At 35.0% G+C, this 17,461-nt stretch overlaps 1 protein-coding gene across 1 annotated transcript in view; it reads right to left on the minus strand.

Annotated features, from left to right (window-relative positions):
- LOC103782519 (sperm flagellar protein 2-like) overlaps window positions 1-17,461 on the minus strand; it is a 54,618-nt gene that overhangs the window by 20,250 nt on the left and 16,907 nt on the right. The window contains exons 11-13 of the mRNA XM_008950290.1: window positions 15,874-15,993; window positions 13,565-13,703; window positions 12,032-12,261 (exon numbers count right to left, since the gene is read on the minus strand). Coding sequence (XP_008948538.1) covers window positions 12,032-12,261; window positions 13,565-13,703; window positions 15,874-15,993 — 489 coding nt within the window. The remainder of the gene's footprint in view (window positions 1-12,031; window positions 12,262-13,564; window positions 13,704-15,873; window positions 15,994-17,461) is intronic.

Genomic DNA, 17,461 nt, shown 5'->3' on the forward strand with positions numbered 1-17,461 from the left:
TCTCTATATCTGCAGTTAGGAAGAATGATAGGAAATAAAATTTATTTGCAGCAAAAATATTTCAGACAGTAGTAGAACTTCATATAATCAGAAGGACACACTAATCATAGTTAAAATCTTTCCAGTTGAGAACTTTGAGGGTGAAAACCTTAGTATTATAGGACTTAAGAGAAAATCCTTAGAATTAGAAATGCCACATATCTAATAAGGTACCTTGTATAATATATATCCTGTTATTTATCAGGTAAAGTATAACTAAACATTTTTGTTATCTGAGAAATGGCAAATGAAGATATTTCAGTGATGGATCTTTTATAATCAACCATATAATGCACAGCACTGATCTCTTTTTCTGATCCCTACAGATTAACTCTACTTGTGAGGACTAAGATCCCTTAATGATGCATGCATTCAAAACCTACTCCTGGCATACAATTTAGATCCAAAAATAGCATGAATATATATGCAAGACACACACTAAAGGACTATATATGTATGTGTGTGTGTATAGTATATCTTCTCAATTTACTAGACATATATTAAATGTAAAGAGTTGATCTTGATTTAGAAAAGGGTTGATTTAAAGGTGAATGACCTCACAATCATTTCTCCCAACTTATTTCTAATTCATCTTCATCACTGTTTGAATAAGGGTCATTAATGATTTCACTTCAGCTATCTTTTGATATAAATAACTGCTTTTTCCTTGATGGTAGAAATATATTCTGCTGGTATGCTTTACTTTGATTGGAAACTACCAAGTAGAAAATTGCACTTAGAACCTCTAGAATTCTGAAATTACTAAATCGGATACTTCTCTGAACAATTCTTATTCTCAGTTCCTAGATTAAAATAAAGATAGAGCATTGTTGTTGCAACCCTCACAAACAGGGTTTTCCCTTTACAGGGAAAAAAGGTGGTTCAAGTTGTAAAGTGTATTAGTCATATCCCAGCTGTAAGAGTACTTCAATGGGAAGACTGATTTGTGCAATTCATAATCAGCAATGGGAAATGGATCTGTTCTGCCTCTGTAGGAAAGTCTTCTGAAGGACAAGTCTGACAAAAATCTGTAAAAAGGTCATGTTAAATCTTATCCACAACAGAATAAAAACTAGCAACATATACAGACATGGAGAAAAGGTATGACACAAAACTCATAGGCTACAAAGGTCAAGCAATAATTTGACAGAAATAATGCACTGATATTCCACGCATTCATCAAAAGAAAATCAGGGTTTTCATAATCAAGAAGATTCTTGAACTACTAAAGACTTAGAGTAGGATGACATTTAACTCCAGTGGTTATAATGTATTATGACTCAGACAAGTGCAATACACAATCAGATAGAAGTTATGAGTCATCCCTTTGTCCACATGTCGTCAAGGTAACAATGTAGTCATTTTTTTTTTGTTCATTGTCTTCAGGTTTATAGAAGTCAAGTATAGAAGGGCAGATGTGAATATCTACTGGTGATTCAGCAGTGAACATAAAAAGCCATATTTTAACATTATATTATGAAAAAAATATAAATTTTACACTCATTAACTCTGCAAGGTTAAAGTGCCCATGTATACTACAAGAAGATTGTGAAATAAAAAGTAAAACTTTTCATCTAGCCATTTCCATGAAGACTCTCCAAATCAAACTCAGAGGAGTATTCTGGTCTCTCATTTGTCATCATATCACGTCCCTGTAGTCTTCCATTTCTCTGCCAAGTAGAATTCCACAAATGAATAGCTTTCTGAGGGTCAAAATTTTTTGATATCTGGAGAGTTCATCTGAATTATCATAAGATGGGTCACACTTTCAAGCCTTAGTTTAGAGTGCAAATGCATCATGGGGAGTTTCATTTGACTGAAGCCACGCACTGTTTCAGCTGAGCTTGCTGGCAGAGTTAAGATCAAATCTACCAATGTCAGGATGTTGGGACACTGAATAATCTGAGTTCACCGAATAGCATGTCAAGGTCTGGATGTTCTGAAATCTAAAAAGAATAGTAAGAAGTATAACTATCATTAAATGTATTTCCATAATCCTTTTGAACAAATCAATAAACAGACACAAATGCAGTGTTCTTATTACCTGTTATACAGCTCTTATTTCAACATACTCCATTCACTTTATACTTCACCTATTTTCACGTTAGCAGCTTCTAGTATGACTTCATAATGTTTAGCCAAGATAGACACTTCCTTTTCACCAAATTATATAACGGAGGAAAAACAAAAATGTTTTTATGCATTTAAAAAATGTATAAAATTAATTTTAAATACCCACTATTACAGTTCTATACCTTGCTTCATTTTGTCAGGCCATAATTTAAAGCTTCCAATAACTGTTGCTCTCAAAACATCTTGACTTGCATCACAAAAACAATCATGTAGCTTCTTCATCAAATTGTTGACTACTTTGCTTCGTACTGCTGAAATATTTTCATTTCCAACAAGCTGGTAACCATGAAAGTGCTGAATGGTCTCCACCTGGCATTCCTTTGGACCAGCTCTGAAAGTTAAATACAAAATATATATAATACTCTTTTATTATATTCTAAGAGATCATGGTTCAGTTATTCGGAATACCAGACCTTGTTTGATACATGTGGAGTGTTTCCAGTGTTGACTGCACGGTTGCAAATATATCTGCAACGGAGGAGTTGTGATCCAGAGTAACACGTGACAGAATGTTGAGGACATTGATGACATCCAATAGGAAGTGAGAAAACCTTACTATCTCTGTTCGCAGAAGAAGGTGTAAAAGGCCTTTGACTTTCTGCTGGTTTGAGGCTCTTGAATCTCTTTCAATCTGGAAATCAGTATAGAAGAAGTATGCATCAGGTTCGTGGACCAAAATTAGCCATAGTAATTTTTCCTGAAGTTACATCCAAGTTTTAAATCATTTACCTTACTCAGATGTAGAACAATTGCAGGATAACCTTTAATGAGAATTTGTAGAGCTGTTCGTAGACGAGGAAGCCACTGGGACCCTCCAGTGCGAGAAGGAATAGCTGGGCGTAATTTAATGGCTTCATATATGGCTTTGAGATTATTCTTATTTAGAGGTGAGTTATGATAAAAATAATATATATTTCTCAAGACATTGCTTAAGATCTTGTATAGTTGTATATTTTTCAGCGCTCCTTTGTAAGCCAGCTTTAGGCGATGAGCAAAACAATGCACAGGCTGCACACGAGGCTGAACTTCCCACAGAAGTTTAGCTGCCCCACTGTTTTCTCCTGCCATGACATCTGTCCCATTGCTTCCAAATCCAACTAATTTTCTTGACCAGACTTTGCTTGCCAGACTGAGCTGAAGATTTATTTGTAATGTTTCCTCAGCTGCAATTTTTACAGTTGAAGCATCAGTTTTGTGAACAGGCTGAACACCAACGATCTGGCAATGGACTTTTCCTTCACTTACAAAGCGTATGTAGACAACTGCAGCTGCTTTGAGTAGACTGTCTGTGACTCCATCACTAGTAACAGAGAAGAATTTACATTTCTCCAGTTTCTCTTTTAAAGCTCTTCTTTCTACTTCAGCAATAAAATGTATAAACATTCTTGCTGACTTCTCATTCTTAAACACAGAACCAATATCCATTCCTTTCATATCTAGTTTGCACATCCAGTCAAGGTCTGTAAAGGGATGACCAGATTTAGTAATAGCATGGCAAGTTCTGAAAATATTTTCTACTCTGCCTAATGTTATGGAATTCATGCTCTTCAACATCTGCTCAGCAGAAGCTGTATCTGGTGAACCAGTACTGGCAGCTTCCATACAGGTAGCCCAAGCATGAGCTTCACTGCTCTGGTGTGTATTTATAAATTCAAGTTTGAAGTCATCAGTGCCAGAACAAAAATTATGAATGTGTTCCCCCAAATCCACATCATGCTTACGACATGGTGCACAAAACATTATTCCCCTTTCATCATCATATCTCAGCCAGGAGTATTTTGTTAACCATATTTTTGGAAACTGGTGATTCCTTTTTGTTCTCTGGTGTTGCAAATCTTTCTTGTCTTCTCTTCTGTCACCAGCTTCTCTCTTGCTAGAAGAATTACTGCTCCTTTTAAGTTGCTTCAGTGCTTTTATGGCTATAATTTAAAAAGAAACAGCTAAATATAAAAGTTTTTATTTCATAAACTCTCAATTGTATTTTTCTTCTTTTTTTTTTTTCCTTTTTTTTTTTTTGGTCCACATTTATTTTGTTAATTTGGGACTACATTGTGGCATGAAATAAATAGCCATAAAGGAAAACAAGGAAAAATGGTATCTGCTCTTAAATCACTTGGAGGCTACCCACAATCATTGTAAGAAATGGTCAGTTTTCACTTCAATTTCTTCTTGACTGCCAGAGGTTTGTCAGAATATGCAACTAGTAAAGTGAAGCAGCATCAATACCAGTTTTGAAAAAGAGAAAAAATACAGGTAGGGAGCAGAATTCAGGAACCCTCTGTCTCCGTTTAAGGGCTCAGGGCAGGACCCCACGAAGCAGAATTTATGCTCCCCCTCCCTATCCCTCAGTTTTCGCCAGGCAGAGGGATAAACAAACAAAGGCAGGGGTAAGATAGGCTCTGTACCGATTGGAAGTTAATAAAAACAAAGTATATTATTTAACAGGGAACAGAAAGAAAGAAGGAAGGTAGATATATACAAAGATGGGAGGAATACAAAGTAAACACAAGATATACAAACCCCAAATCTAGTATTGCACAGGATTTCTCAGAATCACGTGGATGCCGGCACACGCTGCTGTCCTCGCCACAAAGAGGCAAAGAGCAAGAGAGCGAAGCGCCCACTTCCTGCCTCTTTGAAAGAGGTGGCAGAGGAAGGGAAGGGAATAAACTGCCTCCCCCGGGACCCTCCTGGGTCCTAGAGATCACCTGTCCTGCCCCCAAGCCTCAAACCACAACACCGTCTTTCAGACAAAATGTCTCCAGAAGATACTACTGAACACACATATCTATTGAAAAACCCTTTACATCTGTCTCGGAGCAAGTCCATAAATATATAATCAAATACCTGTCACAGAATACATAAGGTGTTCTACAGCATCTGTAGCCGACTAGATCTTCTTAAAATACACTTATCTGTAAAATGATTTTATTACTGCTTGGAGAAAGAGAATCTGTATAAGCTCCATATTTTCTTCTCTAAAATGGAAACATTCTTAAAGCATTGAGATTGTTCTCAACATTATTTTCCCAAATTGTTCTAAAGATGGTCATTCTTATACTTTGTAGGACAAAACGCCACAACCTGACATATTTGAAAATTCTGTATCTAGACCTCATGAATCTCCTGCTTTTGGAAAGTAATTTCATGATTCTTTTAGTACACTGTTGTCATAAGGTCAGGACTTTAAAAAGAAAGCAGTCAAATAAGGAAGACAAATTCCATGCAGAACTGAGGCAATAAAAATAAAAATTCATATATTGGGAAATAGCAGAAGTAAGGCATTGAGAAATGACCTAAGAACAATCTGACTCGACCCAGTCCTTATTTCGATGTGTACATCATGAAGTAAATTTAATAGTTACATTAAGCTAATCATAGAAAAAAATTACATTTCTGATGCTTTAAAGGTTCTTAAGAAAAAGGGTCCTTGTACTTAATAAGGAGGGTCAAATTTTCAAATATGCTTTATAAAATTTGTGGGAACTGTTTGTTCCCAGCGTCATAAAAATGCCTGTTTATCTGGTCCATTCTATTCTGAGCATCCTGAAAGGCCATAATATTAAAAAATGTCAGGAATATGCAGTTTAAAAACATTTCCATTACTAGTGATTATTTTAAATAACTGTAAATCTGAGGTAGCAGCTGTGGTCCACACTGACAGCAAAAGCTGATACGTGCCCATGTACCATACCTGGGACCAGAAAAAAAGCATTCTTAACCTATTGCAAAGTTTAAAAACCTTCCCTAACATTAGGTAGCCACAAAACCATAAGAAAAGGTGAAAAATAGATGAGACACAGTATTAATGGATCTGCAACTGCTGAAGTAAGAGGGTGGAAGGAACAAAATCATTGTAACATCTCCATACTGCCTACCAGCTTTGGGCACCTGCAGAAATTTGCTTGATTAGAAAAATGGTGATCAGAGTAGGTTCTGTGACCCACTGTCAAGGATAAGATTCCCTGTAAAATGGATATTCAATGTTAGCAACATTTCTCAAGTTTTGATTTTTTTTTATATCAAAACACAGGAGGCAAAACTTTCAGAAAAATGTGTTTGGGACATCATGTGTTCGTAAGTGATCAGTTGTGTGTGTCTTTAGAAAGACAGCATAGCCTACAGTGTGTGAGAAGAGTAAATACATAGCTAAGAGACATGAATCATCAGATCAGCTCTATGACCCGTCTAAACTATGCCTATACTCATTACAAATTCTCCCTCCAGTATATTCTTACCATGCTTACCTGAGGAAATAAAGGTTATGTAGTTGTGCTGCCTATATGTCTCTGCATCAATTAGTCTGCCTGACAGTCCTCTCTCACTGATAATTTTAGAATGGCCAATTTGAACCAAGTTTATCAGTAGGGTAGAGATATGAAGGCCCTATAAATTTGTCAGGTCTGGTCTGAGGTAAGGAGAAAGATACTCATAACACTCCCACTGAGGAAAAAGCAGGGAGATGAGTAGCTTTTATCCACTCTGAGTTCAAGAGCCATAAATCACCCTGAACTCAATTCCAGACCACAGCATCACAGTGCATCCTGGCCATAGCTATGCAAGCAAAACATGTAGGTAAGATGACATGAAAGAAAGACTTCACTTTGTGTTGTGGGGCTTTTGTTGTTGGTTTGGGGTTTTTTGTTTGCTTGGTTTGTTTGTTTGTTTGTTTGTTTTTTTAATGAGCCTAACAGACATGGAAAGGAACAGAAGATGGACTAGTGGGAGGAAACTGGAAACTTGGGAAAAGGTGGGATTTGTTGCGGTGGTGCTATGGAAAGAATACAGGATACAAAAGGCAGCCAGCCTGTACTATTTATGAAGCAACCTCTCTTTCACATAAATGTTTTTCACCAATGAAATCTAAAGGAAAACTGATGTAGGAAAAGCTACACAAGGTAGAATTATTTTTCATTAAAAGCTTTTCAAAAGTATCATTCAATGATACACAAGGTAACAAGCATTTATATATGTTTCAATAAGTAGTGCACAAACATAATAAACAAATGCAAAAAAGTTAATTAGCAAAGAAATTAAGGTTATGACAAGTTAAACTGAAAACAGAAAAAAAAAAAACATTCAAAAAGGAGCATTAAGAATGACAGCATAAACGTACACTAGAAGTGTACCCTGTGAAACAGGACTGTGATATTCTAAAGGAACATAAGAAAGAAAGGGCAATCACTGTGCCTCAGTTATAAGGCACAGATACACAAAAGAGACTATTTCTCAGTGATACACCAGTCACCAGAATATTTTCATACAGACACTGTTTGAAAATATTTCCTTAATCTGAGGAAATGTAATAAAGATTGATTATAAATTTACCCAGGTGACAAAATATGAAAAGATTGTACACTAAAGAATTATGTTAACATTATTCCCTTTTCACCAAATTTTACCAAAACATTTCAGTGGATTCCTGTTCCTCTCCATTTTCATTAGAGAAATATGTTTCTATAGCAATTTCTGACTAGAAGTATGGATGATGATGTGGATGGATCTATGCAAATTACACACTGTAGCAATACTATAAGGGATGAAGAAGTGAAATGAAGCTCTAGTAGTCTAAAAGATAGTAATATGGGATTCTTCTGTCCTCAGGTGAAAAAGACAGGAGTCTCAAAAATATAATTTATTTCCATCAAGATATTGAGGTACTCATCACAATGATGAGTACATCACAATGATAAATTGTTCATCCTGGCTATTTATTATCACAGTAAATAATCCAATATTTACAAGTAATTAAATATTGATTTATTCACTAATTATTACTGATTCATCTGTGTTACATGCCCAGTCCTCACTAATTAGCAATAGCTGAGATTTTGAATTTACAATCACAGAGTAAGGTATGCCTGTTGCTGCACAGATGCAGTGAGTGGATAGGAGAGTTACTCTGTCATCCTGACTGAAACCTTAATACTTGGATATATATTTTCAAATACACAGAAGTATATACAAATATGTTAAATATGTTTCATAAATGTAACTGGATACATAGACTTTAAGATACCATAGGCAAACAGCCATGGATTTTAGAAATTAACATATATCAATTAGTATGAGATATAGCACTAAGTGTAAGTAAAACTAAGTCAGTAGAATCACCAGATTCTCCATTATCTCTAGGGAGAGGGGGAGAGGTATTGCATCTACTCTTGATCTCTGATTAAGAGTTTTATATGCCAAAAGTTTAGGCATTTTCTATTTATATCAATTGTCCAGTAAAAAATACTTGCTCTGTCTACTAACTTAACCTTTCTTACTTTCAACTTTTGGAAAAAAAAGCACACTGAAAAGGAAAAGTCTTAGAAAAGAGATGTTAGATAATATGAACTTATTTCTATGCTCTAATAAGGACTTCATTCTCTATTCATATAAAAGTTACAACATGAGGGTTACTATTGTAAGGTCTTGACTTGTTTCTGCAAGTGTTTGAGAATAGAAAGCCTACGTATAGACATTATTCAGGGTCAGCATATCATGCTGACTGTTCCACACCACAAAATATTCTACTACAAACATAAAATTTCAGCTGAACTAAATACACACTTCAATATGCTTATCTGTTCCAAATTTAGCAACACAGTAAAACTCAACTGACAAGTCTACAATTTGAAAAGAAATAGCTACACAATTAGGTCATACGCTGTTCCTCTATGTTTTATTGGTTCACATCTTAGCAGGCTGTTTTATAGTTTTATAGACAAGCATTTTCAACATTTTTTTGAATATTTGATCTAGACTTTTTTTAAACCTGACTGAAGTTTATTTCAGATGAATAATAAGTTCTATAATTCAAGCTGGAATGGTTCATAAGGATCATGACTGTGAAGAAAAAGAATAAAATTGAAAATTCCCTTGTGTTAAGTAATTCAGTCATAAGATGTAGAAGAAGAGTCTGCGACAGAATCTCTTTTGATCTGTTTTGTCATGTAAAACATTACAAAAATTGCACTCTCTGATGCATCTTTAGAAGAAAATTAAGACATTCCAGATGTGTGCTAATTGAATTGACAATAAATGTGGTTATAGGAAAAATATAGTGGTAAAGGCAATCAATGGGGATGAGTTCTAATAGATGGTTAGCTTCATTTTGTTGATAAGAACAGAACACATCTGAAGAGACTAGAAAAGAAATAAAGAGTGTTAGTAGCTCCATTTAAGACCTGCCACAGTTCTCCCCATAAAAAAGCAGAAGGTTCCTGAGGCAATACATCTAAGCACTGTTAACTAATTGATCAAAGGAGTTAGTGAAATCAAGAAATACTGCAGAGCCACCTTTAGTTTGGGCAATGGCACTTGGAATAATAAAAAAGTAATAGTTTAAGTATTCCCTTATCAAATGAAAGACTCTGTCAGTAGGTAGGAAGATCCAGCACAGGCTGTATTTTTTGTCCATTGGTGTTGAGAACGGTAAGTAATGTGCTTCCATGGAGAACCAAGTGTGCAGGACAGAACAAGGTTGTCTGTGATGAATCAGCAGTTCTTTAATACTTTAAATTCCTAGGAAACACAAAACTGTTTACAATTTTTATAGTATTTGTTTCATAAATACCAAACAACTTTAAATCATATTGGCACTCACAATTTTTGCTTTTATTTTGACAATTCGTTAAACACATCTTGAAAAAAATATCCCTTTGACATTTACCAAATATCCTGTAAGAAAACTGTTTAACTGTTTCCATGTTTATTTCTTCCAACATAATAATTTCTCCTTTGTTTTGCATAGATTTCTAGGTTAAAATCTGAGTCATGTAACTTAAATAATGCTACAGAAAATAAGCCTAATACTCCATTTGCAGAACAACTTTAGGATTTTTGCTATTTACATAGTACAGAAGATTGGTAGATTTATTCTATTTTAACCTGCCCTATTGTCTATGCCTTGTTTGCTTGCTTGTTTCACTATCTGTTATGAATGCTCAGAGCACCGCTTAGGTGAGTAAGAATTAGAAGACTAAGAAGTCTGCCAGCAAATCTAGATCTGTAAAGAGTTTCTCCAAAACAGAGATTAATTTGTTACTTTTTGGCATTTCCTTTAGAGCTGCTGTCCAATGGTTTCACTGCCAGTGTGCTGAGTGCTTTAGTCCCTCTTTTGCTCACTAAGATGCTAACTACCAAGGAAGCATGTATTTTCTGCTGAGCATCCTATCGCACAAGGGGAGACAGAAGGGTGCGAAAAATTTTCCTGATATTTTAAGAGAGGAAGAATTTAACTCTTCCTGTGGAGTCCCCATAATGAAGGGAAGTGGTAGCCTTAGGAAATCTGGGTTGTGATTTATGTGGTCTTAAAGTGCGTAAGAGAATAGAAAGTATTTTTTAAATTACTTGCACAGCTTGTACTTCCCATCCTAATTGTGCTAACCAAAAAGGTAAATGTCTTAATAGTCACCGGGCAGTAAATGAATGATGTTGCATGTTCTCTGGGGTAATGGTATGAAATCATTGTTTAAAATAAGACCCCGAGATATTTGCCTTTTTGAATAGCCATGACAGTCATCTTGGGTCATTTTAGTGAATATAATATTATCGGAATGACAACAGAAAGTTAAAGATTTCTTTTGTCTTCTTGCTAATTATTACAAAAGTACAAGGAAAACAGTTGTTCTGTCTTAAACACATCAAGCATATTACAGTTTGTATCAGACAGATTTTTTCTGTTTAAGCATATTAATGAATAAGTGAATTAAAAACAGATGAAAAGCTTCTAAGGAGAGCGACCGGTCAAACTGCTGTCTTTGTTTCACTTCTATAGCACTATCTAACAACTACAAACATACAGATTTTTAGTTTCACATGGCATTATATACACAATATTATCTGTTAAATCTCTGTAAAAGAGTTTGGAATGCTTACACACACCCCCATACCCCTACACTATACATGAGATAGTATGCATCTCTAAAGCAGAACTGTAAACATCCTTCTATCCAAAATGAGTAGGTGAATAGAATTTCTCCATAAATACACATGAAAAGCGTTTCTGAATAAAGAATCAAATTCAGCTTCATTGTGCCTTTGTGGCCTTCATATATGGGAAGAATTGGCTATGAAATTGTAAATACTTGTTTACACATAGCATTTCACGACCTTAGTGGCAATCATACTAAAATTATAATGATAATAGTAAACACTGGGAGTAATGAATCCTGCTAATATGGGTTTAACTACTTTCTATCTCAGTTTAAAACTGCCTTGCCTAAATTATTTTCTAACACTTATACAGCAGTACAAAGTTTCGCAAGAAAGCATTTTTAAGTTTCCTAAACATAAGATTCCAATAATTAGAGGGTAGGCACACAAGAAATGTATGTACAAAGGAGAAAAAAAAATATCTGAGTTAATACTTGCAAATCACCCAAAACAAATGGCATACACTGACTTGAGGGACATAACAGTTAATGGTTATAATAGACCCTAATATTTTCATTAAAATACTGATTTCTTTAAAAAGGTGGTTTAAAATAGTACAGCTTCAGTCTTCAATGACCTATGACTTCATAAACAAGACTTCCACCTTTAATCAAAGTAAGCATAATACTGTTAAAAACGTATTACAGAGGCATCTGTTAGAGGAATATTAAGTATGTGATCTTTAGGATATAAGGCCTGTATCAAAGACATTAAAAGCTTTCAAGTGGTCTGGTATCTCACATTTTTACTGTTCTGCACTATGACTTGACTTCTGTATGTAGCAGGTTCTTTAATTTAGTCCGATCATTAACAACAAAGGTTATTTTTTTGTTAAAGTAGCCCTCAGCAGTTACTTTATATTTTGGGTAGGTAACATCGGTTTGCGACAGTAACTAACAATCCTTCAGGAGAGTAAAGGAAAAAAACTTCTTACCTTTGGGTGCCACCTGTAGAAACTGCTTATGAAGTGTAGTAAGCTGTGAAATAGTTAGAGTACCACTTCCAGACGTCCCTGTCTGTGGAACATGTGATGAAGGAACAGGTTCAGGAATCACTTTTTCATCACTGCTGATGAAGAAATCTGTTTCTTCTAAAGTAACTTTGTACACTATTTTGCTAGAACTCTCAACATGATGTCGTGCAACCTCAACCAGCTTTTCAACACTGTGAAAGCAAAAATGCAGAAAATTAATACTTTTAATACACAACCTTAATAACTTAGGTTCAGAGTATAATCTGTTCACACTTTGAAAGCTTTCCTGAAAGAAGAGTTATAGATCATCTATGTGAATTCTGTACTCAATCATGAGGAAATGCAACCCTTCTCTGGCAGCAAGAAATCTTTTGACTGTGGTAAGAAATTTATATGAAGGCAGATCTAAGCCACAGAAGAAACCTGTTGGGAAAATACAAAAGTATGAGCATACATGTTCCATCTGTAATCACCCTTTATCCTATTTCAATGCCTTGTCTTCTGCTCTGCCCCTAAACTGTAGATGTACAAAGTGTTTTTTAGAGTAGAATTCTGGAAGGGCGTATGAACTTCTGTTTCATGTGTAAGGAGTACAGTTTCTGCAGGGAAAGATGTCAGTTGTCTGTAACATTCAATTAGACATAGGTTTGGCCTGGGGTGCCAGGTCAAAGGACATTATGTTCGGTAAACAATGTGTCTTTCATAGCACTTGTCAGAAGAGGAAATAAAACTGGCTGGAATGCAGAGGCTCAGCTGCTTTGACTGCCTGTTTCAACTGCCTGCTAAAGCCTTCACAGCCTACATTCATACCTCTTGTCTCGGGTTTGCCGTGACCATGGATCAACTAGCACTGTCCCAGTTATGCTTCAAAAGTTAGTACAGGCTAGAAATATTTTCCAAAAGGCAAAGTGACCCCTTTCTTCCAGAAAATAAAACTCTTTAATGATACAGTCGTATGTCATTCTATGCCAGATGGCCTAAGTATCATAGAGTGATTCTAAGCACATTTTATTTATTCCAACAGAAGCACTGTGGAGAAGAACATTCTTTTTAATGGACCTTGAAATAATTTTGAGAAATGTTATACCTGGTGATAATAATAGCAGGTGGAATTTTCCAGCATGTGTAAAGCATGGAGAAGAGAATAATCCCACAAACCAAAGTGATGGAAGCCATTGAAATGATATAGAGGCTTCTCCTAAATGGAATAACTGCTTGTCTGCTGATGCTCATAAATCTGCTAAATCTGTAGTCTCGAAAAACAAAACTGATAAATATATTTACTGCTGCCAGCAGAACCTCTTAATCACCTGAGACATGAGTTATTACTGTTCAGGTATTTAAGATAAAATTAAATTCCAGTTCATGAAATGGAATTGTTATTTTCTACACATTTTTTTCTAATTATTTGCTTCTATACAAACAACTATTTTTACTAGCATAGTCTGGTTTTAAAAAAAAAAAGGTTTCTGTTCAAAACTGGATATACATCACCTGGACATTTCGGCCAAGAACCTGGATCCAAGCCATTTTTCCATGTCTCTATAGGCCTCTTCTGTTTTCATTGTAAATTCTTTAACAAATGCTAAAGCTTTTTCTTTTATAAGTTCCAGTCGAGATTTTGCAGCTACTTCTGTTTAAACAGTAATGTCATAATAATTAATATTTATAAAACTTGAGGAACATTCCCAATCTTAAGCACCTAAGGTTTAGCATGTTAACCTGTTTTTAGGCAAGCCAACAACCTCTGAAGTAAAAAAGGGTGCCAAATGGATTAAAAACATCTAAGGTAATGTATTAAGAGAAACACGGAACAGGCACTGAAAGACATTCAAAGCCTTATGAAAGAAGAGTAAGAGAAGAGAACAAGTAGCTAGGGATTACTTTCAATCCTGAAGGCAAATTCAGTATTTGACTTATTTTTATCAGTATTTAACCTTCTGTACTGCAGAATCTTTTAAACAATTAACATTATATAGTAATAAGTATGGTGACTTCAAAGTTAAACACTGTTAAATTATTTACTTTATAGTCCTTATTCTATACAATACTAAGTTTTCAAAATACTTAGGTATGGTGCTTTCATTAGGCAACCAATGTAGACAGATGGACCCTGAAAAATATAAGGTATGTACTTTTAGTGTTATTTCTCAGTCACAACAGAGTGAAACTCTGCATATTTTCTGTTTTATTCACAGAAGAATTGATGTTCAAAATTTTAAACGTAGATTGGATTTGCGTCTCAAAAAGGTTTATTTTATTCAATAGCAAAGACATAAAAGTAAAGGTTCTAAGCAAATGAAAGCACCTTAGAGGATGCTTTCTGGCAGTACAGTCATCTTTCTTTAATGCAGTGTAAGGCTGCCTTTTTTGTGACCTCTCTACATTTCCTTTTGGTAGCTGCTATCAAGTATGTTACAAAGGTAAATGTATGACAATTTTTGTCTCCCTGCATTTTCAGAGGTAGGTACTGCACAGTCCACTGATAAAGCTGCTTTCTCACCAGCAGCAGCTTAAAAGGCAAGGCACATTGATGCAACAGAGAAATAGAACATGAAAACAACATTAAAAACTTAGCAACTGTTCACTAGTGACTTAGCTAGTCTCTATTTATCTATATAACCAAAACCAAAAGCACTCAGTTACCATACCTGCAAGTGGAACTATCATCCTCAAATATACCAGATATGTCCCTGTGCAATTATGAAACACAGCTCAACAGCTGTTTAGCCTTCCTTAGATTCTTGTCTTGGCTTTCTCGTTAAATAGAAGATAAAAATTAAGCAACTCCAAGAAAACATGTCAAATCACTAATATTCATTTTCACATTATTAAGACCTTCAAAGTTACTACCATTCCTCTCCTCATTATACTAAAGTCTTAGAATATTTATTCCTAAACAGCTTTTGAATTTAACGCACATTGAAAGCAGTAGGTGTAAAAACATTTTGTCTGGTGAGGCCCTTCTGAATTTGTGTTTTGTTCATTAACTGCTGTTTACCCTCTAACTTTTCATTATAAGTACTATGCAAAATTTAATCTGCCAAGCAGGTAACATATATGGCAACAGGCTTGCCAACTGTTGCCAAACAGAATCTCCAACAGTTAAGATTTCTCTTCCTTTTAGTGAGAAAGAGAGTTTTTCTTCTAGTCTAAACCTTAGAAAAAATTCACACTACTTTCATTGGGAACTTGAGTTTTCAGACATCTACTTTTGGCTGAATTTGACCTATTTGCTGGAAGTTATTGGATAAGACAGACAAAGAACAGAACAACTGAACAATACATATTTTTTAGAAGGGTCTATCACAAGAGGAGTTTGGAAAACTAACCAAAAATCTGTGTCTTGCTGCCTGAATCCCGTGTGGCTTGAGGAAAAGGGAATCTGAGAGAAGTGCATCAATGAAATACATAATTGCCAACAAATTCTTTCCCAGATCAAAATATTTCAAATACTGAAGTCAACTCTTGAATATTGAAGAGTGGCTAGTCACCTGTGTGAAACTTGTTCTCTCATGATGAATATTTTCTTTGTCATGGAAAATGAAAGTAAATGAAATTTAACAGAAGAGAACAAAAAGAATGAAAAACACAATTTTATTTTAAATATATTTACGACAGAGTCACTAATGACAACCACCTTAAAGAAATTCCTGATTTCTCCAGAAACTCCTTTCTCTCCCCTTCTTTTTCTTACTTATCCATCCATTTTCCCTAGAGTTTCTGGTTAGTTTTGACTATTACACTGCCTAAATTTGAAATGAAGGTCACACTCCAATATAAGTAACCAAACAGTAACATACCTTCATGTTTCAAGGCACTGAAATATTCTTGCTTTATTTTAAGTGCCAGTTCTTGTTTCTTTAATTCCTCTTGGGCTATAGGAACTGGACTGTCTTCAGCCACAGATGTGGCAGGTGACCCTGGAGGGAAATAGATCTTTCACTGGACTTTGCTGGTAAGGTTGTATATCCATACACAGGCATTCACAAGATAGTACATTGTTTTAAAATGAAAACTGGCACTTTCCCTCTTACATGATGTGACCATTTATGAGAATACAAAAGTAGTTACTCAGGTGTTTTATGTCAACATAACATATTTAGATTTCTCCAAATGTGATTTATACCTGCAAGACACACTACAATTAACAGTACTTGCATTACTCCAGCACATACAGCTGTTTTAAAATTGGTTAAGTAACATCCTTAAAATATACTTCTCAGTGGAAAATCATGACTGAGTAGGTGTGTCTTTGCTGTGATCCTAGAATGTCAAATTGGACCCTAAAACCTACCAATTTATCACAACCAGCACATAAATAAACCTCTTTTGAATGATTGCTATTCCTTCTGGAGCAAATTCTAGTTTAGCATATTGTAATAAAAATGCTATGTTAGTAATTATAATTGGTTACCAAGAAAGCAGTGAAAACAACGATAACGCTATTTTTTTAAAATCTCTAATAATGCTATTTAAAAAAAAAAAAAAAGGTAAATTACTTCATGCCTTTCTAAATCATTCTCTTAGCTGCATTTGCAGCTTGTTTTAACTTACATATCTCTGAACAGACTTTGCAAATTTATTTTATCACATTTTTAAAGTTTGCCTAAAATTCTGCTGCCACAACACTTTGAATATTACTCAAAACCATTAAAATATTGATTTTTTCCTAGAAGAGCAGATCAAGCTATTAAAGAAAAAAAATAATAACAACATCTGCTTAATATATAAGGTCAACAGAAAATACATGGTCTAACCTAGAAGTGATAAAATTATATGTGATAAGTTGTATCACTCAGTTACTAGCCTAAAGCTGTATCCTAAGGAATTCTTCTGTTACAAGAGCACTACAGTAACACTATATTTGTCATGAAATCAAAGGTGATACTTCAGCTACAGATACATCAGTTGATAATTAATATTCTACCATGAGGAATGTTCTAGGTGCAGTTCTGTCACCTTGTAGCTCTGTGATTTCAGGTAAATCAGATAACTGGTGCTGGTCTGGTACCAGGTCTGAACAAAAATTTTGTTCCAAAAAGCAATCCCCAAACGCCAAACTTGTCATTTAGTGTACAACAGGCAATAGCTGATGACCTTTTTTCATAAAGCTTTCAAAAATCTGCTACTCTCTTGGCTGGACTGAGATGCTAAGGCACACTTAAGGCTCCCTGGGGCTCACAAATGAGGTATCCACGTGGCTAAGTATTTGCAGGGCCCTAATCATTCATGTACTATGAGAAGAATCGACCAGAGTGAGAGCACAGAGTACAGTGAATTTAAAATGTCTGTCAAAGGAAAAAAGTCAGTTGCTTTATGCATAATAAGTCTAAAGTTACAGCTTTCTCAATAGAAAAAAGTGTACCTTAATTTCAGGCTACCTGCACA

Source organism: Merops nubicus, unplaced genomic scaffold (assembly GCF_000691845.1).
Source record: "Merops nubicus isolate BGI_N331 unplaced genomic scaffold, ASM69184v1 scaffold5132, whole genome shotgun sequence".
Taxonomy (NCBI): domain Eukaryota; kingdom Metazoa; phylum Chordata; class Aves; order Coraciiformes; family Meropidae; genus Merops; species Merops nubicus.